The sequence below is a fragment of the Neopsephotus bourkii genome, unplaced genomic scaffold (genome assembly GCF_033783945.1).
Source record: "Neopsephotus bourkii isolate Nb327-2 ecotype Australia unplaced genomic scaffold, CSIRO-AGI_Nbou_v1 NB_335, whole genome shotgun sequence".
In the NCBI taxonomy this organism is placed as follows: Eukaryota; Metazoa; Chordata; class Aves; order Psittaciformes; family Psittacidae; genus Neopsephotus; species Neopsephotus bourkii.
In genome coordinates, this window is record NW_026900841.1 from 1,072,520 (window position 1) to 1,095,934 (window position 23,415).

The 23,415-nt window shown below is 39.2% G+C and overlaps 1 protein-coding gene across 1 annotated transcript in view; it reads right to left on the minus strand.

Annotated features, from left to right (window-relative positions):
- SPAG16 (sperm associated antigen 16) overlaps positions 1–23,415 on the minus strand; it is a 422,997-nt gene that overhangs the window by 123,386 nt on the left and 276,196 nt on the right. Inside the window, 1 exon segment of the mRNA XM_061348067.1 lies at positions 5,313–5,378. Within this exon segment, the coding sequence (XP_061204051.1) occupies positions 5,313–5,378 (66 nt within the window).

The window sequence follows — 23,415 nt, forward strand, 5'->3', positions numbered from 1 at the left end:
TTTCTGATAAGAAACTAGAAATTGTGATGAGAAACTGTATGACACAAACTGGGTATGACATTTAAAAATCAGGCTTGGATTTTTTTTTTCAATCCCAGCCCTTGCTAAAAGCCTGTCTCTTTTCTCAAGGACACAGGGACACCCCCACTCAAACCACTGCATCACATATCTCCTTGGCCTTTTGAACATGGTCAAACAAGTCCATACATACTGGAGCTTCCTGACAGAAAGACCTGAAGGAATTTTTTTACTTCTAGGATATCTGCTAGACATATTCTTACCTGTTTATCCAGCCTTCTATATTAGAACTCTGATGTCAGAGGCAGAGAGCAAGAATATTTAAGCTGATCAAAATTAAGATAGATCTACCTAACGTTTCCAGAGTGGTTTCAGAACAACTTATCTGGTCTACACACAATGTGTAAAACAAGCATTCATGCTAACTGTAGGAGCGTGTGAATAACAATAGCAGCAGAGATGGTAGGAAGTGATTAAACAGCATGCTTGGCCAAGGGAAGAGAGCATTTCAGCAAAATTACTTCCAAAAATAGGGAATAACATGAAAATTTCAGAGACTGGATGTGGAAGTGGCTTCTAATGCAGTTTTCTGAGAGTTTTAGTATTACTAGAAAGAGCTTTTTGCCAACAAGTGAAATGAGGGTATTGTGATGCAGATTTTGCTCTTTCCCATGACACAGAGACAGAACAGATTTACTTTGTTACTTCTAACAATATCTGATAGCTTGAAAATAGTTAACTAATGATACTAAAATCTGTACTTAAAATGTAATTCAGTTCTGTAATTATATTTCTTATGCATGGAGACAGAAATAAACTAGAGGAAGAACCTATTAGCCCTTTTGCATGTATAATTGAACACGTTTGGTATTACTAGGTAACCTCTGCAAGTAACTGGCTTTCAGTTTATGCAAAGAGGTGAACACTTGGAATACATAAATAACAATAAGAACAGATAGGGTTTGGATTTTGTATTCTGTTCTTTTCTTGTTTGTGTCTGTTAGATGCAGTCAGACGTCCCTGGCTTTTTTTTGGCCATCCATAGGAACATCTGAAAGATCTGTCTTCTGCATCATTTTGGGCACAGTAATGAATAAGAACTGACATCAAATATCAATATTATTGGCCCAGCTAAATGGTAGCTGACATCCAACTGGACTGCTGAAGAGGTAAACAAAATTGAAATTTTGTTTTTGTTTAAAAACAGTCTGACATTATTTGTCCTTCAGTGAATCAATGGAAGAATGACCAAAATGCTGTTTGCATTTTGGCTTGGGGAGGTAAAATAGGGAAGTTGCTCTATCAAGTATATTCTTTATAGTCTTCAAGGTTTTTCTAACATAAATTCTAATACCCAAACCACGTTTTTCTTGTAGGGAAACCTGGTAACTTCTGTAATGACTTCTTAACCTTCAGATACCATGCAAACACAGCATGGCAGATACTGACAAAGGTGAATGAGAATCATACCCTTATGTGAACACAAACACATATACACACACACATAAGGGAGGAAATTTTGTCTAATTTAAATTCATAATGATTCAACCAAGCAGCTACAGTATTTATACTTCATTAGCATAGGTGATTTGCCATGCTGATAAAATGTTGTGCAAAGTATGTACAAACTTTACTTCAAATGCTATTTAGGCCATACTTAGATTTTTTTATTACATGCCAACATTCAGGAACAGATCACGATTCCTTGTATGAATTGTACTGTATGCTATGGCTTTGTTTTCTCCTAGTTGTTGATCAAAACCAGGTACTGATGTAAAAACGTTAGTGGTTTGATTTTTCATGTTTGCATGAATTATTCCAGATGCATAATATCATCCCCAGAATTATCCACAAGACGGAAGGAGAGGGCCAGGGCTGACTTGGACATCCCTGCCTTGATGTCCAGATATAGGCAGTTTGGTAGCACTGGGGCTCCCTGAACCACCTTTTGCCCATCATGAGCCTACATTTGTGCAGTCATATGGAATCCACCGATTAAAGAGGGTCGCCTCAAATCTCAGTAACATTCAGGAACTGGGGAAACTGCCTCTTAGGTGCAGTCTCACTTTGTTTTCCCTAGATTTGCTATCTTTGCTTTCCACAGGTAAGGTGAGTTCACATGTATCTTTTACTGCCCTCAGAGCCTTTGAAGAAAACTGGAGCACGCACAGTGGCCTCTAAAAAAAACACCCATATAAGCGCACACATGTTTCAACTCAAAGGCTTAGCCCTCAGTGGAAAAGAAACATCTGAAACATTTGTCTCTGCAAAGTTAGTTGTGTTATGGGGCATGGGAGTAAAAAGGACAGTATCATTAACTTTTAGGAGGAAAAATGCACTTAGGTACATTTTCAGTTCAAAAGCAGCTTATGGATTTTGCTGAAATGGTCTCAAACTTTCCACAGGCAAAGAACCAGCTTGGAAAACCACAGGATCTATACACTGCTGAAAGTGTTATTTTTTCTGTCCTGATATAACCACAACTACAGAAGGCAACCACAACTGTCAGGGCAATGGCACTACCAACCAGTATCTCCAGAGCTCATGTCCCAGCACAGCATCCTCCAACAAATGGCCATGTTTCAGGTGCCAAACGGGCAGTTATGTTCCATAGAGAAATTACTAATTATGGAGTCGGAGCACTGTTAAGAGTTCTGGCTGTAAATGTTGCCCCCTTCACAAAAATCTATTAATTACAGTTTCAGAAGCATGGTTAATAAATAACACAGATTTAACCAGTTTCACAGAGTTTAATGAGGATTTATTCAATTTGTATAAATGCATTATTCTTTTTTTCCTTCTTCCTCATTCAATACTCTTCCCCTAAGATATCCCTTAATATCTGGATGCACTGCCTGGGCAGCTTGCTGATCTAAGTGGAACTTTTTTTCTTTGTTTTTGTATTTTCTCTACAGTACTTTGGGTAATTGGAATTTAACCTTCTTTAAAAAACTCCTTTGGGCACCAAGAAGTCTGAGACACGACTACCACAAGCCCACTGAAGTGGAGCTTAGGAGCCCACTTCAACTGAACTATATGCTAAGTAGAAAGAGGAGTGAATCTCTTGGGATCTTTCACCATTACTGCACCCACACAGTTCGACTTGTAGATAAGACTTCTGACAAAGCATCTGCAGACCTGTGCCATTAGGATATATTAAATAAATACTCAGGATTTTGTTAGCAATCTGCCTTCAGTTTTGCCGCTTCACACTTAAGAAATCAGACTTTTCTAATAAATCTTTGCCTGGCTGCAAAGCTGCTTTGGCCAGGCCTAGCCATTAGACTTTCTTTTGGCCACTCCAGAAGTGATCTTGCATCTTTGTCCAAATTGTCCATGATCAATCTCTAATTTCCTATGAAAGTATGGTGGAAAACACTGATTAGTTTCCATAATCCCTTCTGCTGCAAAGCTGCTTTGGCCAGGCCTAGCCATTAGACTTTCTTTTGGCCACTCCAGAAGTGATCTTGCATCTTTGTCCAAATTGTCCATGATCAATCTCTAATTTCCTATGAAAGTATGGTGGAAAACACTGATTAGTTTCCATAATCCCTTCTTTCCTCATGAAATATGTATCCTTTAACAAAATGTATTGTCACCTCAAACACCTTAATCAGCTTGCTTAAGGTGGAATGTTTTTATTTCTTAGAGGTCAAGCACTAGAGGATATGAAAACAGTTTTCAGGTTGAAAAATAGCACTTGCTTTGCTAGCTAACCAATGTTGCATCTGTAGCTTGTACAACTCAGGACCAACTGTTTAGTCTTTTCAGTACTTTTCCAGTACATACAGGGTTAATTTATATAACTGCAATTACAGCTTCTGAAATTATATTCCTCACTCGGTTTAATCAATGCTGAACTAGAGGCTTCCATTTTTACTAATTCAATCATTGAGAATGTCAACCAATGATTTTAGTCTAGAGTTTAATGCCAACTATAATATTCTTTATCAAAATAACATGCTTGTCTGGGAGATTATCAGCACAGTGTTTCAGCTTCCTGTTAATCACTATAGGTCACATTACAGCATAAGGTTCTTTGTAAATATTCATGTTAAAGACAGTGCTATAGTATTGCTATAGTATTTCCCCCACAATTCTTGCTACTCTTAAATATTTCTTGCTCTGCACCACGGTGCTTCAAAGTCCTGAGAGGCAGGTTGTGCCTGTCAAATATACAGATATGTGCATGTGGCCAAGAAAGACTTAGGATTCCTTAGGAATTCCTATTCTCCTTGACATAAGTTTATCTCACACTTTCTGTATGTCAGTCCCTCGGGTTTGTTCTATAAACAATAAAAAAGTGTAAGTTGCTAAACGAGTAGCTGATACTGTTCAAGAAGAGTATATTCAGAGTCTCCTTGAGTGGTACCTTGCTCTGCTTGTAATTAAAATGGCAGTGAGAGCACAGGAGCAGGAATGCCACTGAGATATTTTTAAGGAAAGATGGTCCCAGAGATAAAAGAGTGCGAGTGGTAGCAGAAGCCAGGACATGCCTCTCTACTTCCACACCAGTTTAAAGAGCAGTGTGGCCAGGAGAGCTAGGAGAACCATACATAGAATTAGATGATTTGGGTTGGAAAGGACCTGTCTGGCCTTGAACACTGCCAGGGATGAGGCAGCCACAGCTTCTCTGGGAAACCTGTGCCAGTGCCTCACTACCCTCACAGGGAAGCACTTCCTAAGATCTAACCTAAATCTCCCCTGTTCCAGTTTAAACCCATTACCCATTGTCCTGTAGCTACCAGAGTCCCCATCTGATATTTTTGTAGCCCCCCCCATCACATCACAAATGTTTTGATTATTTCAGAGTATTTCATATTATCTCAAAGAAATATTTTGCAAAAATGACTTCCCTTCCATTAGATCACAGCCTGTCACCAATTTCAAGCAAAATGATTCTTTCTAGACAACAGCTATAAAATTAACCATCCAGGAAAAAAAACAACAACAAACAAAACCCAAACAAACAAGCAAAAAACACAAACAAAAAACTACCAGCAAATTTCCTTTAAGTAAAGTCACTAAGTGATCATGGCAAAGGAGAATGGCTTAGATATCATGCGCTGATCAAAGGAGAAAGGAGGCAAGCACAAGGACGGGGCAGCTTCATTATAGCAGTCTCGGGGACTCTGTTCTGGCTGGCAGGTGTGTCACACTGAACTGCTTTAGATGTCATTACTATTACTGAATTCAGCTGCAGAGGTATCTACTTCACACAGAGAGACAGTATTTACCAGAGCAGGGAACATGATGATTAAAAAAACCCCACAAAATTCATACTCGGAACTTACCTTCAGGTTGAATGTAGCATGATTACAGGAATGCAGGTGACCATAGAATGTGTAGACACAGAGACCCTAGGAATTAAACATAAAACAAAGCAATTAAGTAACTTATAGTGATATAAAGTATTCTACCCTTGTAAATAGGAAGACCTTGATTTTATGGCTGTGTGCAAACCAAGGCACTTTGTGTGCTAACACCCAGCTCCTGGTTGCTAGAAGAGGAGCATATTTCTCACAATTACTAAGGAAGTACATCCTTACTTCACATAACAGCTAGCAGAGAAGGTGCATGGAAATACCACAACAAAAAAAAACATCTCCCTTGCCAGAGGGACTGAATTTGAAGGTGTAATCACTGCTGCCAGAAGACAGAGCTCTTGCTCTAAGGCAGTGATTCAGTATATGTCTCTTGATATTCCACACACATCATTGAAGTGTTCCTTAAGGAATCACAAGCATGAAATCAAAATTAATTATCTTTTGTCATCTTCCACATTAAGCCATAAGTGACCTACATAGTGCAGTAACATATGTCAGATGTCATCACTGATGTCTGACTTGTTCTCCCAGTACAAGAGGCATCCAACCACAGCATCTCCCACTAAAAAACTCCGAAGTCTACAAGACAGGAAGAAAGAGGTATTAAAAATAGATGCACTTCTCTGTTTTCATAAAAATCACTGGCTTCATAGGGTACAGCAGCAAAAATACTTTCTATTAAAAGTCCAACCTCATCCTGAAGAACAAGTTTTCACCCTAAGAAAACATTTTATTGACTCTGCAATTGAAAGGCTATTTGTTGTATTTTTCTGGAGAGACAAAACAATCCCAAACCAAGATCTAGAATTGCTCTACTTGTTCTAGCAATCCTTCTTTGTACATAATTCTAGCTTGAATCAATCTTTCAGGAGCAGGGGTAACATAGCTTAGTCATACCTCTGTCATGCTTTTAAGTTTAAACCATCAGCTTAATTCCATTATAATTTTCCCAATTAAAACAAAAATTAAAAATTGCCCCTTCTGTGACATAACATACTTGAATTCACTTTTGGATCGACAAAACCTCCTACATGAGAAGACTTTATCATCAGCATGCTTTATCAGTATGTTCTTACAGTTCGCAACAAGTCCTTTCAGGCAAGTAGTTAATGAGGTTTGACCACAAAGTAATACTGGAGGGATACTACTTGATAATACTCTGTAGTTTATATTACATCTGTGAACCATTTAGAAGTCAGTCCAACAAAACAGCAGTTAAAAGGGATTAGATTGCTGTTGTAAATATCTCAGGGGTTAAGAGCAAAAAGGGAAAAGAGCTATTGAAACTGAAGGGTAGTGTTGATGCAGGAACATAAGGGTATTCATTATCTGCAGATAAATTTCAGTTGGAAATGAGAAGACAGTTCTCAAAAGTGAAATGCAAAACCTCCCCTCCACTCCAAGAGGTGGGGCTAAAAAATTCTCATTAACTGCAAGAAGATGCTTGAAAAGGCTGGAAATAAATGACCTTTTGCTGCATATGATCTTTGCGCTCAACTTGGAAGACCAAGGGGACTCTTCCCAGTCTTGTTCATTCAGCATTAGAATACAAATATCTGGTAAATTCCAGCATTTAATGCTTCACAGAATTTCTTTGGTTTAAAAATGTCACCAAAAAAAAAAAAAAAAAAAAAAAGGCAGAAGGCTACTTTGGCAAGTGCCATTTTGTATCTCATTGTATTTGTCATTTACCATTCTGTCTTGAAGTAGTCTGCTTCAAAGCTGTAGACACTATTGAGATCAAACTAGAAAATTAGTATTATTCCCATGGAAGGATTGCAAGGCAAACAAAACAAGAATAAAATGCTCTGGACTATTAAAAACAATCCACTGTCTTTAAAGAGTAAGCACAACACCCACTATAAGCATAAAAGGATCCACAAAGCACAGTTCTTGAGTCCTCCACAGTTTTCAACAGACTTACAAGGGGAAAAATGCTAAAAAAACACTAAAAAGATGCCTATTTACATGACTTCTGAATAAAAAAATATGAACCAATAAATCCCAATGAAAAGAAAATATACATAATTATTATCCAATACTAAACTCACTGTTGGAACAGAAATTACACCAAATTCCCCAAGATTGTCAGACAAATTAAATTTTATAAAGGTAACATAACAGGAGACAAGGATAGCCAAATGCATAAGAGCAATTTAGAAAGGAAAAAAATCAAGGACATAAAATCTATCTTGTGACCTAGCAGCAATATCAATTGTACCCGATCCGTGGTAACAACAAAATGCGGGTGCTGTTTTGCATGTAAAAAGTAGTCCCTGTGAAGTAACTGCTGTTGCTCAGCAGGGCATAGTATTTATCCTCAAACTCACTCAAATACCAATATATACCCAGTAATCATTCTACAAATGCAGAGAAAGCATGCCTTCACAAACCATCATGGCATGCCACAAAATGAATGTAAATGCTCTGATTTCCCTTCTGTAAGCCAATTCACCAGAAAGCTTCTGAAAAGGATTTTAATAATAGTAATAACAATAATAAAAGCTAGACAAAGGCAATGGTTCTGTAAAGTGTTTCTCAATATTATTGCTGAAACTTAACTTCCAAATGCCACTTTATTTTTATTCAATGCACAGCTAGTGTTTTCTTTACCAACACCAGGACATCTGAGCTTTGCATACACAGATATCATGAAAACAAAACTAGAAAGATTACTATTTAGCTGTAATGTCCCAGCAAAATCAAACAGTAATAAATATTCTCATGATCAGACCTCATGTTAAGATAGGACTGAGCTTTCAGCATCAAGTGCTCAGCAGTAAGTTAATGATACCCCTTTTGTACATGCATTTTGCCTTTCAGTCTTTAATTACGAAACAGCAAATAACACCACCAGGACCCCTGCTTCATTCACTATAGAACTAACCAGGGCTTAGTCTCCCTTTGAGAAAAGTTTGGAGCACCTCTTCTTCAGGGGAATTTCACTGGAGTGCTTTGCAAATTGGTCTTTGGCTTACTAAGAGCTTCTTGTCATCCAGGAACCAGCTGTATGTATTTGCCTTTTACCTGAATTTCTTTAAGGTTCAAGATGAGCAGGAGCAAACTTCTGGGATTTGTATCACAAGGGTAAGAGCAGAGGGAAAACTAGAAGGTTGTCTTAATGATAGGGGAGTTGTCAGTTAGGGGAAATTAGGCTCCTTTGCTGCTACCTTCAAAGTCTCACTGACAATTACCCCATTGACAGAGATGACATTATCACAAATTGAGACTAGGAGAAACAACAAAACATCACAGCAGAAGTCTGCAGCTGTTAAAAGACCAATTTTTTTCCCACATTTAACCCACAGGGTGTATCCAGTCTCCCTGTGTATGACACTGTAGCAGTATAAAGGACAGTAAATTATGGAGAATATATTATTATTGCTAACTGAGTCATCAGGTCTTGATTGAAATCTTAATGGAGGAAATCTCAGTTCTATTGGCTCCTTGAGCTGCTGCCCAATTACATTAATAACCATTCTTCCTCTGCAGAAAACAGATAACAGCAATGTTCAAAGAAAATAAAATATGATGTGTTCTGAATTGTTTTGCTGTGGGTTTAGTGGGTTTTGGGTTTGTTGGTTTTGGGTTTTTTTTTCTAATAATTATTCACACATGCACACACACATATAATTTTCCAGTTTGAAACCCAGAAATTAACATTAGAATCAGCAGTTAGAAACACCATGGCATTATGTTATGGAGCAAATCAACCTCTCAGCTTGCACTGAATTCAGACATTAATTGCCTGCCTTGGACTGGAGCTATCGGAAAGGCTTCAAAGAGAGAAAACATTTCTTTTTTTCTGGTTTGTCTTTTTTTTTTTTTTAATGCAATACAGTATCGTAGAAAAGCAGCCTGACCTTTAGAACTATGGATCTAGGAACAGTAATCCTGCTGCAAAACTAGTTAAACAAGGAGCCTAAATTGGAATGATTTTTTGTTCTGACTTACACAGGCTAAAAGGCCATGATTTCAGAATCAATAGTGAAATTCTGCTGTAAATCCTCCCTATAGGCATACAAATACTAGGGCAGAACAAGACAGACTGAAGACAATCATAATTAATATATTTAGCTCTCCTTAAGTAGAATTAAGCTCAACTATTAAGTATGTAACACAGCAGTTGAATCTTCCTATACCTATTTTAATTACCAGTTCAGCAGCAACAACAAGTTTCCAAACCTAACAAGTGATAGTTCAAGCAGCTGTGGAAAAAATAAACAGTTTAAAACTGTTGAGCATCATTTAAAAACTACTTGTGTTTTTCAAGCTCTGCTGCTTTGATTATTTTTCTACATTTTGAATGCCCTGTTATACGTGAAAGTCTGACATGAAAAAACTTACTTTGCCAAGTTCAAAAATCAAGACAACAAATCCATTTGATCAAGATGAGTGTAACAGAGTAAGTGCAAAACATAATCATCTGTGTAAGTTTGATATGGTATGAGCTTTTAGATAACAACATCCGAGTATGAGATTTATCTAAACAGTGCTGAGCTAAGAGAATCATTTGTAATTTCTTGGTTCATTTAGAAATAAACTCAAAGAAATATGTTCATTCAGAAGGACTAAACTAAGAAAAGTGTTCAAACCATGAAGCACTCAACAGTGGAACTATTCACCTAATTCTCTTCACTAAAAAGAAACAAAATTTCCCAACAGTTTTTTATGAAAGCTTTACTTTCATTTGGGGGAGAAAAATGGTATCTTGAATGAAATTTCTGATCTTACATAACTAATTTTTTTCAGAAAGTCAAATAATCTAATGCTTAAGGAAGCTTCCTTCACTAAACTTGAACTTTTCCTAAAGCAAGGGTCATTTTAGGTGTTCCATGACTGGCACTATCATACAGTGGCTATCGACTCACTGGGGAAGGTCTAACCTTTCTCTCAATCCCCTCGCTGAATATGGCCAAGACTTCCTTTTTTTTTTTTTTTTTTACAGCAAAGAGCAACATTAAAAGGGCAACTCCTACTCAAACCCTTGCGTTATTCATTACACAGACTCTCTGCTTGGTCTACCTCCAGTTTGCACTAGCAAGGCACTAGAAAGCTCTGAGGGAAATGTGACATATCCAGCAGAACTATGGGCTCTGAAGTCACTTCATGCTGCAGGGGAACTGCCTGCATTGTTGCACTGGAAACTTCAAAAGGGATTTGGATCTCTTTATTAGATCATAAGCTATGGCAAGGTTAACTTCTAAAAAAGAGATTACTCATTTTCATAGGATATGACAGGTAAACAAAAAAGAAATGGAAGAAGGAGCCTAAAAACACCTCCCCCCTCTACCTTTGCAAGACAGGTCCTTTCTTTTTACTCTCTCCTTCCAGCCCAGCCTGTAATAACTCACTTCAGCAATTCCTTGCATCACACGATGCCTGTGTGACCCCCTGCAAGGTCAGCCCAGCTGCTCCCAGCAAGAGCCGCGCTCTTCTCCATCTGCCCCATCCTGTCTCATCCAGAGGGCACCACTCAGAGCAAGGCAAACCACATCCATCTCCCAGCTCCTCTCTCAGAGCCTCTTTGAGCACATGATGTACAGTATCTGTACAGTAAGCAGTGAACAAATGTGGAAAACAGTTTTACCATCTGTCACCACAGGTTTGACTTGGTAAGCTCAAACATGGTAAGCTTCGGCATGGAGTTTGCTTCTGTTCTCCTTGCTTGGAATAGATCCTGGGGGTAAAAATCATGTGGAGAAGACTGTTTCTTGATGTTAGAATAAGGGCATTACTCAGATATTTTGTAATCCTGTAATAAATATAATATATATTAATGAACAAATGATTAAATGAGTAAGATGAATTAATAAAATTAACCTCCAACCATCATTTGTGTGCCTTATTACACAAGGATTCAGGGAGGCAGGTATGTACGCATCTGCTGTTGGGCCCTTTGCTATTACAGCGATCTCTCTTTCACAGACAGCTTTCGATATTTTTTTTAAACTTTGTTCATTATATCTTCCTAAAGCAATGAAAAAGGATTTTAGATCTCTTAAAAATGCATGAACTTATATAACAGCTTTCATACTGTGAAAGATGAAAAACCTGAGAAACAGTGTTTTTTTAAACCTAGCTAATAAAAACCAGAAATAGAGCTCTGCCTGCCAGCTAAGCCTAACACCATGCTTTTTAACACAGATCAGCCTTCCTTTCACCTCACAGTTAGTAGCATCTGCTATTAAAAGTACAGGACAAAACCTAAATTAACCTTGCTCTGGGACACTCCTGAATTACCTCATTTTCCTGTATCTGAACTTTCACCTGAACACAGCATTAAAGTCTTCTGCACTGAACATGCAGTCATATTCATTTTCCTTAATTTGAAGGAAAAGTATGTTTCTAGGCCAAGACCTCGTATGCTAAATCTGTTCAAAGTGAACCTCTAAGGCTCTCCTGAAAAACACTAAAACCAGGAGTTTATAGTAAGAAATGCTGACAGATTATATTCTTGCCAGCATAATATAACCTGACTCTAAGATAAATGTTTCATGAATTAAAAAAGTTCAAAAAAGCTCCTCTGCTCAGCTTTGTTCTTGAGATGAAAGTGAATAATCTTTTTGTCTTCTACTGACAGTTGTACAGCAGTCTGTGGAAACCTGTAACCACAGGCAGTATTTAAACAGACATGATCGTGTGGGATTCTCTCCTCACTAAGCTCTTGCAAGAGACCTCAAACTTCTGACTACATAAGGAGGAAAAAAGGTTTTCTAGTAAGGAGAAACCTTCCTGAACTTTTGTCTGTGAAGAGACAGAAAAGTCATCTCTACTTGAAGAGATCACAGACCAGCACAGCTCCACAAGCATGGCCATGACAGACCATCCAGGGCGGAGGAGGGAGAAATTCCTTTGATGAACCCATCATTCCTTTAAAATAAAATAAATAGAAGAAAAATCCCTTAGAGATATTGAAATTCTTTTACTAACAGCAGATTTGTATATTATTCACCTGGTTGATATTGGCAGATGGCTTCAGTAACAGGATCAACTGCATCTTAATAAGGATTTGCAAGGCAGGTGAACATACATCACTGTCAGAACCAAAAAAAGTCAAATTTGGTTAACTGCATTTCTCCTATGCAGTATAACTCCTGGATGTTCCAGGGAGGGAAGGGCCAGCAGTGCAAGAGCAGGGATGGCCAGGGAATTCTGTACACTGAAGCCCATTAACTGAAGACTTCTCAGTATGCGATATAGCCTTTTTCCGACAGAATTAGGCAACCCATATTTACCATAAATAAAGCTTACTCTAAAGTAACTTGGTATTCTAATAGCTGGCAAAATATACCACCCGTTTTCAGGAGAGTAATGTGTGAATGACAGAAACTTAGTATGACTGTCTAACATGAAACATTATGAGTTCTATTGCTTTAATGTAAAAAAAAGATCAAAAAGATTAATTATAAATGAGTGAAAGTTGATGGAATAACTGGAAAAGATACGAGCGCAGTGAAAGCACAGCAAAAAAACAGAGAAGAGTTTCTGTTGGCTTTGAAAATGAAGTTACATGAAAGCAGAATAAAACAGTGAATGCATAATTTAATTATACATGACAAAAAGGTAGAGGGCTACATGGGAAACCCTTTCCTCCTTCCCATTTTGAAAGGCAGAAAGTTTGAAACTTAGGTTGCATGCTTGGCAAGTTTTTACTTTTCCTCTGTTCAGAAGTGACCAGCATCTGGCCTGCACAAAAAATACAGAAGGAATAAGAAGCTGCTCACATGCAGAAAGTTCAGCTTCTGCACACATATGGCTTCTACAGCTTGATCTACCACTCCTGTGCATTGTCTGCACTCAAGAATTGTATTTCTTCACCTGATAATCTAACTCTGCTTTGGTAACAGAAGTCTTAAGAAAGCAGCAACTGATCAAATCCCCATGATACCCTATCTTCTGATCTTATCTGGAGATGAGAAGTTAAGTATCAGTCTGAAGGATTTGAGTGCTTTGAAAACCTTAAGCTCAATTTCGGCCCAAATGCCAAACTGTTGCCTTAAGTGAATTTGTACCAGAACACTCGTTATTTCTCCTAACAGGAGAAGGGGAAAAACTAAGCAGCTTTAACTGAAAAAAATACAGTATAGAGGTAAAAGGAGGTACATCCACAACTGTGATTATTAAATAAAACAAATGAGGTATGCCAAAAGTTTAAAAAGGAAAATATAAGAAAAAGCTGAAAAATTTCTTCCTTTCAGAGTCAGTATAAATCAAGAGTAAGCCAATAAGATCAAAGTTATTATTTCTCTGACAGCCATTGGAGAGTGTTTACTTCTATTGGTATAAATGAATTTATAAGCCTTCTGTATTCACACTGTGAATTTTGTTCTGGCAGTCATTATGCATCGAAAGCATCTCATCCAAATTTCAAATGGCAGATGCACAGACAAAAATACCAACATGAGGAAAACAGAAAAGGGCAAAATTAACAGAACATGTCTCCAGTTCTCTTTTGTAAACCTGCAACTGCTGAATAGCACTCTTGAAGATAGGTTCCACTCGGGTCTCTATTTTCTCTACTAACCGTCAGGAAGGGATTAACTCGTTCCCAAAGTAAGTGTCTTGGCAAAGAAAACACATCACTTGCTCATCAACTGCTGCTGCTTTAAGAATCATGGTACTGCTGACCTGAGGGACTGAGATCAAAGAAGAGAATCCAGACTATTTGGCTGGAAGCATTGAAGAAGTTATTAACTGGAAAAAGAAGTCACTGAAATAAAGAAGCAATAATAAATGAATAAAAAAATAGAGACCAGTTTAATTTTAAAATGCTTTTAGATTTCACAATTTGAAAATATCATCAGAGAAAGAGGAGAAAATGTTGAAATCGGATCTTACAAGCACACTGTCTGTAGATTCTGTACACCAGATCCTGCATACACTGTCTACATATGCTGAGTGAAAGGAGAAAAAAGGATTGCAAATGCCTATCAAAAATATTCCTAATTTTCTCCAATTTCCAATTCAGAATTGTATTCAAAAGCAAATTCATGTGATATTTTAAAAAGTTATTTCTTAGAGAAAAAAGAAAGTAAAGCAAGAAGGTGATGGAAATTGTTATATTTTTTAGTAAGTCTACTGGACATCTAAGTTTTATTTAGCATTCAAAACACAAATACTTGATTCCTATCTCACTGTCTCGATAGTATTATGGTTAACTTCCATTCCATTTAGGAACAGGCAAACTTTGTCTCATAAACTTGCATGCTTTATATGTTATGGGCCTTTCATATTTGTGGCCCCTTGTTTAGCTGAAACAGATACCATGTGAAAAGGCATCATCTTTTTGGTCATTGCCTTACACTCCCACAAGGAGGTATCACAAAATGAAGCAGATCTGGGGCCTACTGAAGGTAATGACAGCTTTACTGCCAGTTTCACGAACAGCATGAGGACACATGGTAATGCCTTTGCTAGAAAAAGACTTCCACCTGATGTCAAGTTTCATTGCACACCAATTACCTATGCCAATAAATACGCTTATGCTCAGGCCAAAGATGTGTAAATACATCCTTTTGACTTCCATCACACAAAGGATTCCCACTGGAACTACCCTGCTGAATCTCAGTCTAAGGATTACTAATGTTATCTTTGACTGAAGCACTGCTCTCAGTAGAAACTGTATTCAGTCTTGGCAGTAAAGGAATTAGGCAAAATGCGAACTTTTGAAGTCCCACCTGCTTTATAGATTCTTAGTGATCATCTCACAGAAGAATTATTTTAATCATTAAAAATACACTCTAGTGGCTTAGGGTTGTTAAGCTTATTAATATTTCCCACTAAAATTAATGACTTAAGTGAAATAGGAATAAATATATTTTTTAATCCATTAATACTGGCACTGTACATAGTGACTGGATTTACAGGACTACAGAGCACGCAACTATTAATGTCACCTTCAAAGAAGCAAGTGTATAGGGTTGAAACCAGAGAATCTTTACTGGGAATATCCCACAACAAAACAAATGTCAAAATAATTTATACATACATATATATATATATATATATATACACACATGAATACATAGTGCTTCATGTGCAAGAAGGTAAGTCAAATGATAAAAATACTGGAAAAAATTATTCCAAAGCAATATGAACACTTTCCCACCACGTGTTTTTGTCTGGTGCTAACAAGGTTATTGAGGGCAGAAGGGATAAAAGCATTTAGCATCTGAGGAGCTTGAGCTTTTCACTTGTTTTAGCACCATTTTCCCAAGATGCTCACATCATGGCACAAGATGCTAGAGATATTGAAGAGAAGTGAAACTCCTGGAAGCCTTTTCAGAGACCTCTTGCAATATTACAGCAGGATTACATTACCTCTTAGATTAAAAAAAGATTCTTTCAAAGTTCAGCCTGTCAGAGTTGCCAGGATTAGATCTGGGACTAAACGTATTATGATTAAGCTAAACACTGTCTAAGTATTAGATCATAGAATCATAGAATAGTCAGGGTTGGAAAGGACCTTAAGATCACCTAGCTCCAAACCCCCCCTGCCATGGGCAGGGACACCTCAAGCTAAACCATGTCACCCAAGGCTCTGTCCAGCCTGGCCTTGAACACCACTAGGGATGGAGCATTGACAGCTTCCTTGGGCAACCCATTGCAGTGCCTCACTACCCTTACAGTAAAGAATTTCCTCCTTATATCCAATCTAAACTTCCCCTGTTTATGTTTGAACCCATTACCCCTTGTCCTGTCACTACAGTGCGTAATGAAGAGTCCCTCCCCAGCATCTTTATATACCCCTTTCAGATACTGGAAGGCTGCTCTGAGGTCTCCATGCAGTTTTCTCTTCTCCAGACTGAACAGCTCCAACTTTCTCAGCCTATCTTCATTATTCAAACAGTTCACAGGACACCTCAAGCTTGATTTTACATCGACAAAAACTCCCCAAGAAATACCTTTCCTGGGATTTTTCCCTAGTAAGTGTTGTAGCATGGGGCCCTTGTCTGAGCAAAAAGGCAATGTAAACAGCAGGTTCCCATTAAAAGAGTTGTATCATGTACAAAAAAATCACCAGTGAGTTATTAACAGCAGTCTGCTTTGTAATTGTCAGTGAAGTAATCTCATTGACACATACAAGTTAGGAAATAGAGGTCTCATTAACAAAGCCTCTAGCCTCTATTAGATCATATAAATAACCAAGAGAGCCTGCAAAAGATCGATTACAGCCTTTAAACATTTACAGAATCAGTGTTTAATTAAGACAATTTTAATACGCAAATCAAGCCTAATTATCATCATTTGTTAATGTGAAGTCTGCCTGGGTTCTAAACAGCTTCAGCTGCAAATATGGTAACAGTATCATATTTTTGCTGCTTATGTTTGCTGCTTATTTTTGCCCTGGGAAGAATTGCAGAGGAAACAATCAGGTTGCGCTGCCAGTACGTATGAAGGCTTTCAAAACCACATTTCCATTTACTGTGTGGAGATGAAGGTCAAAAAAGTGCTCAGCGTAGCATAAAATCTAGCTGAAAAGTTATGCATTTCTTCACCCGCTACTTTGTTGAGTGCTTTAATTAACATATGAAGATCGGCTGAGAAAGTTGGGGCTGTTCAGCCTGGAGAAGAGAAGGCTGCGTGGAGACCTCATAGCAGCCTTCCAGTATCTGAAGGGGGCCTATAGGGATGCTGGGGATGGACTCTTCATTAGGGACTGTAGTGATAGGACAAGGGGTAACGGGTTAAAACTTAAACAGGGGAAGTTTAGATTGGATATAAGGAGGAAGTTTTTTCCTGTTAGGGTAGTGAGGCACTGGAATGGGTTGCCCAGGGAGGTTGTGAATGCTCCATCCCTGGCAGTGTTCAAGGCCAGGTTGGACAAGGCCTTGGGTAATATGGTTTAGAGCAAGGTGCCCTGCCCATGGCAGGGGGGTTGGAACTTGATGATCTCAAGGTCCTTTCCAATCCTAACTATTCTATTATTCTATGATTCTATTTCCGTCAAACTTAAGTAACCCCTCTGGGAGCTTCTTTTAATGAAAATCTGCCCTTGTTCAGTGCAATGATTGAATAGATGGGTTTCTTACATTGTCACTCAGAAGGTGGTATTGGGAGGTTTTTTCTTTCTAGCTCCTCCGCTCTGGGAATGGTAACCCTCCTACGATGAGAAGCCACCGCATTACAGCAAAGCCCTTGGATATTAAAGTGTGAAACAAAACAAGAGAACAACACAGCCTTCAGCAACATGATGGGAGGAGCAGCCAGGGAGGAATCAAAAACAGCAAGGGAGAAAAATAAAGGCTGTGTTCTGATTCTGGAAGATGTCAAATTAAAGCCTTGAAACCCCCATGAATTCGTTTTGGGAAAGAGGGTGGGGCAGCTGCAATTCAGTCCTGGAAAAATCATTCCATTTTCCCAACACTGCTTCTCTCCTGCCTCCACAATGAGCTGCATAGGTTAAAACAAAGAGAACCACTTACCATTGGGTGGTATTGATTTGTGGTTGAGTGATTACGCATTTAAAGCTGGGGAAATCCAAAATGTTTCCGTTTGCAGCATTTTCACTGTATTTTTCTTTGCCATTATGTTTTCTTTCCTCATATTCCCAGTGCTTTAGACCCTACAGTTTCCAAGCCCTCAGTGGTTGACAGTAAAAGGAAAGCTTTCTACTTTTACTTATTGTTTAATGTATTTGGTATTTCTAAGTAAATGAGTAAAAGTAAAAATAGGAGTTGCATTTGTACCAGGCAATGAGTCTTTTAAGAGATTATGAATAAAAAACGTAATACACAGAGTAGAAATAAAATACAAGAGGCAACTTGAAAAGCCCCCAATTCAAGTGGGAGCAGAGTGGCTTTCTCCCAGCATCTTGACTGAACAGTGGATGAAAGGACTTCATAGAGACACAGCGTTTGGCTTCAGCACAGAACCATGGTTGGGAGACATCTGTCAGGCCATTACTTCCCAATGCCTTTTTGAAAGGTCCTTCCTGGAGATGTTCTTGGAGAATGGGGTGTGTTCAGTAAAACCTGTGCACACTATTGCTAGGGGAGAAATTTGGGCTTAGGGGCCTTATATAGTAAGAGCACCTAATGCTTGTGAATGTGCAGGCAATGGAGTCAAGTAACAGTACAAAGCTGCTGATGGGGCTGTGAGGCAGCTGGCAGCCGCTGGGGCTGGGTTTACAGTGTGTTCCCATGAAGTCCTGTGAGCAAAGGCACAGTGCTCCTGAACAGGCTAACAACAGCTAACGAGCTGCTATTATTCCTGGGTGAATATCTGAACCTAAGAACACCATGAGAATTTGAACTAACCATCTAGAGATGGAAGCACTTACAAAGCTTAGTCTTCTAAAGCTCACTATTAGCTATAATGAAAAATATTGACACTTAGATTAGACACTTAGATTGACACACAGATTAGTACAGGTGATCCTGCCCCTCTACTCTGTTCCCAGGAGAACCCACTTGGAGTACTGTATACAGTTCTGGTGTCCTCAACATAAGAAGGATATGGAACTGTTGAAGCAAGTCCAGAAGAGGCCATGAGGATGGTCAGGGGGATGAAGCACCTCCCATGCAAAGACAGGCTAAAAAGGTGGGGCTGTTCAGCCTGGAGAAGAGAAACTGCGTGGAGACCTCAGATCAGCTTCCAGTGTTTGAAGGTGGCTACAAGGATGCTCTTCATCAGGGACTGTAGCGATAGGACAAGGAGGTTTAAACTGAAACAGGGGAAGTTCAGGTTAGATGTAAGGCAGAAGTTCTTTACTGTGAGGCTGGTGAGGCATTGGCACAGGCTGCTCAAAGAAGTGTTGAATGCTCCATCCCTGGCGATGTTCAAGGCCAGGCTGGACAGAGCCTTGGCTGACATGGTCTAGTGTGAGGCGTCCCTGTCCATGGCAGGGGTTTGGAACTAGATGATCTTAAGGTCCTTTCCAACCCAAACCAGTCTGTGTTTCTATGATTTTCAGAGAGCCTATGGAAGCCTGAATTTCAGTGGAACTCTATAGAATGAGTGAAGCAAATATGTGTTCAGGAAATACCTGCAAACTGAAGAGCAGAGAAGAAAGACCGGAAAATAAATGGAAACTAGAATAATAGAATCAAAGAATAGTTAGGGCATATCTAGTAGGTTTTGTGGAGAAGTACTCTGTTCAGACACAGTATACATCACTGAGCTCTGAGCTACACCATCAGGATTAGAACAGGAAAGGAAAGAACGAAGGAGTATTTCAGAAGTTCAGCTCATTCTGTCATTTACTACAGTCAACAGTGCTGAGAGCTTCATACAGACATTAAACTGACAGTGAAGTGAAATGAGAAAGGTGATACCTGAGCCACTAATTCACAGCTGATGATTCACAGCCATTTTCCAGGTCCCCTCCATGCTACTTACTAACACTGGACAAGAGACAGTCCTTTCTATCCCAGCTGAAATTTCCCAGGCCATGGGATGTGCTGTGCCCCTTTATACCTGCTCTAATTTTCCAATGCAGTTGCACACAAAACCAGTGACTTCTGAAGAAAGTTCTCTTATACAACAGGTAGTTATGCTGTCCATAAATATTATTTCATGTTCTCAAGCCCAAACTTGCTATTGGTATTAAAAATATATGAAATACATTTTATGTTTGACACATTGTATGGTCTCATTATGCGTACAAATATCCATTCACTTCTGTATCCTGCTTAAGTCTTGGCCGCAGCTGCTCAAACCTGCCAGCAGCTCCAGTGATGGAAAGTTAAAAACATCCCCAAACTCCCTTCTCTAAGTGTTGTCACGTGCACTCAGCAAGATGAAGGAGTACCTGAGTCATACAGAGATCTGATAACTTCCTAAGATATATAGACATATTTCAAAGTAGATATTACTGTCAAAACCTAAAGAGGTTTAAAAATTAATTCAGAAGAAAAATTCCCCACATTAGACATGCACATCAACCACCCTGCTCTCTAACAATGTTCAGGCATCTACCAAATGAAACACTGCTTTTTATGTAGTGGTCTTCTGAGTGTTTGATCATCTGAGCATCCAAGTTTCGATACCATTGTTGTAAGAACTATCATAAATAAAAAGTACTACTACACGGCATTTTACACCTTGGAAGAGATTGAGGCTCTGTTGAAGCTTTACTCTCCAATGAGGATGGAATTAGTTCCATTTGACAATGTGAAGCAAAGAAAATATTCTGGCATACATGCTGAAAGCTGTGGGAGGAATCCTGACACTGAATTTATGCAGAGCAGTAACAGAAGTAGAGCTCTTTCATTAATTTTAGTCTGTAATTTTTCAATTTAAGCCAGGTATTTCCTGATTATTGAAAAGACAAGTAAAGATACTTAAAAAAAATTAGAAAAAAGTATGCATTCAAGAAAAAGAAGCTCAAATGGAAAACACATATAGTACTTTAAATGAAAATAACCTATAACTTGCAAATTTTCAAACAAATGTCTACAATCCCAACCAAAGCACTTGGGTTATGTTTAAAGTCATCTCTGCCCAGCTTGTGGCCTTCTTACCCTGATTGCCTGCAGGAAACTAGCAGGAAGCAGGATGCACTGTGTTCCCTCATCCCCCAGCCAGAGGATGCTTAGCAGCAGCACAGGCTGGCCCACGTTTATCATCCCTGACATGGCAGGGCTCTGCCCTTCTTGTGAGCCGTGCTGCTGTACAGCAGGGTCATTGCAATGACATGGTAGAGCTAGCGTCCGAGCTCAGGAATCAATTCATGCCCTTGCATGTCTTCAAACCACTTGTGGAGTACCTCTTATCCACGGGTAAGAATATATGGCCACAACAGCCTCTCAGGTCTCATCAGAATGTATATCTACCCGCTGTACAAGACAAGATGGCACAAGAAGCATTGCACTATGAGGTATCACATTACGTTCATTTTTTCTTCAGTGAACTGAACTGCAAATAAATGACTCATAAACCAGCATGAAATGAGGACATATCACCAACGGGGGTTTATAAACATTATTTGTTAGAAGATGTAACTCTCTTAACAATGACCCATGACTAATTTCAGGGGGTCAAAGTGATCTTTGGCCTCCACTGTGTAGAGTATTATTCTTCTCTAGAGAAGTTCAGAGGTTAATGAATAAAGTGTCAGCAAAGAAGAAATGAGACTAAGCAAGAAAATGCTCATTCTTGGGCTCTGCTATAAATAATGCTCTCATTAAAATTCTGCCTTGGAAGAAAGGCAAGTCCATTAGTCTAGGAGCTAATTTTTACTGGCTCCTTAGATGTATGCATATTAAAAATTCAGCTTTTATAATTGCCAGCCATCAACCACCTAGTCAGTGCTGTTCTTGGAGTTTTTAATTATTTACTTCATTTGCATAGACACTCCAATTTATGATCAACCATTTAGTTATCAAGGGACAGTTTTAGTAATGCCGCTTTTACATTTTTATTTATTTCCTTTGTATCTGTAGCAGAAGCGCTGCTAAACACCCATATCCCACCTCCGAGCACCACAGCAGGGTGTAAGGACAGCCCTCCTACCCAATACCTTAACCTCCACCCCAGCTCCTGCTGAAGGCCCTTGCCTGGCACCTTGGCCTCAGAAGAGGAAGGAAGAACTTACACCTTGGAATGTGCTGCCTCTTTGCTACAAGTGCTCTAGCACTTTGCCCCAAAGCTGTTCTCCTTTGGGTTTTCAGTGTGGGGCTGTTATCTGTTGCCTGAGGACACTATAACTCTGTCAAACCTCCTCCACTATCACCCTTCCTCATTACCAACAGAAAGGTCCCAGCCTTTTCTCTTCATAGGTCTAAGGAGAGATCATGTTTCTCCTTGAAATGCTGCCTGCCCAGCTCCCTGGACACAAAAAGAGAAAACACAGAAAGACACAGGCTTTGAGAAGAACAAGCTCTGCAGTCCACAGGAACCTGTCCCCTCACTTCCCCTGGGCTGCGTGGCCAGCCTGCACTACTGCTGCCAATGCTCTCTTCAGCTAGACAGCATGCCCCCTGGGCATCACTGGCCCAGAGATGGCAGTGAATCTTGAAAAGCCACCCAGTTTTTTATTCATCCTTAGAAAAAAATAAATAATTATTGAATGAAAGACATATTGTCTGTCTTCAGCGTTCAAAGGCAGGCCCCAGCAACAATGGCAGTGATTGATTGGTATCCCTGGTATCATTGTGCTCCTCCCCAGGTACCATCTCTGATGGCTTTTTACAGACAGGACACCAGACAGCAAGTGTGAAGGGAGCAAAGCAGCCTTGCCTGGCAGGAAGGGAATTGATTACCAATCCCTCTCTCTGCGAGGTAGAATTTCTTTGCTGCAATTCATACTTTTCAATGGGCTGTCTACAGACAGCCTCCAGATGGCTTTGAGGAGAAAGTGAGGGCAATGACACTAGAGATTACAAATCAATCACTATTATAGAGCCTTTTATTTGGTGGAAGCTTATGAGCAGAAAACAGATACCAAAAATACATAATATGTCCTGATTTTTGTTTGCTGTTTCTGTTCCTCAAGCTCTTTTATGTCCTCTTTTCCTCCTGACACCACTGCTTTCTCTTCTTTCACTGTTTTTACTTCCATCTTTCTTACTACATATTTCTCATTTATACTTGATTTTATCCTTCTGTCATCTTTTTCACTGCTAACCTACACCATCCATAGTTACCTGATATGGAGGTAAAACATGATCTTTCTACTATATACTGTCGTCTTCCCTTCCCAGACCCCTCTTCTCAAAAAATGGGACAATGACACTGTCAGAGAATGGAGCAAGGTCTGCCTAATTTTTGTTTTGAAGCCATCACATATCCTGACTGATTTTGCTCATAGCATTAAGTCAGGTTTAGTATGATAGGATCCACACAATAAGGGGACGAGGTAACAGAGAGTCCGGCAAAAGATGATTGTAGCCCCTCAGCCACAATATAAAACATCCAGAGAAAGTTTCTCATGTGTCAGGGAACACCCACACTGCTGGGCATGAATGTGACACTTGTCACATGTGTGACACTTCTCATCAGTGCATTAATTTTATAAGGGAGATCACGGCTGCAGTCCCAGGCAGCCAGAAGCAATTACAGGTTTCTGAGTTATGACACTGCTGTAAAGTAGACTACACGACACAGTTCAAGTCAGTCATGTTCT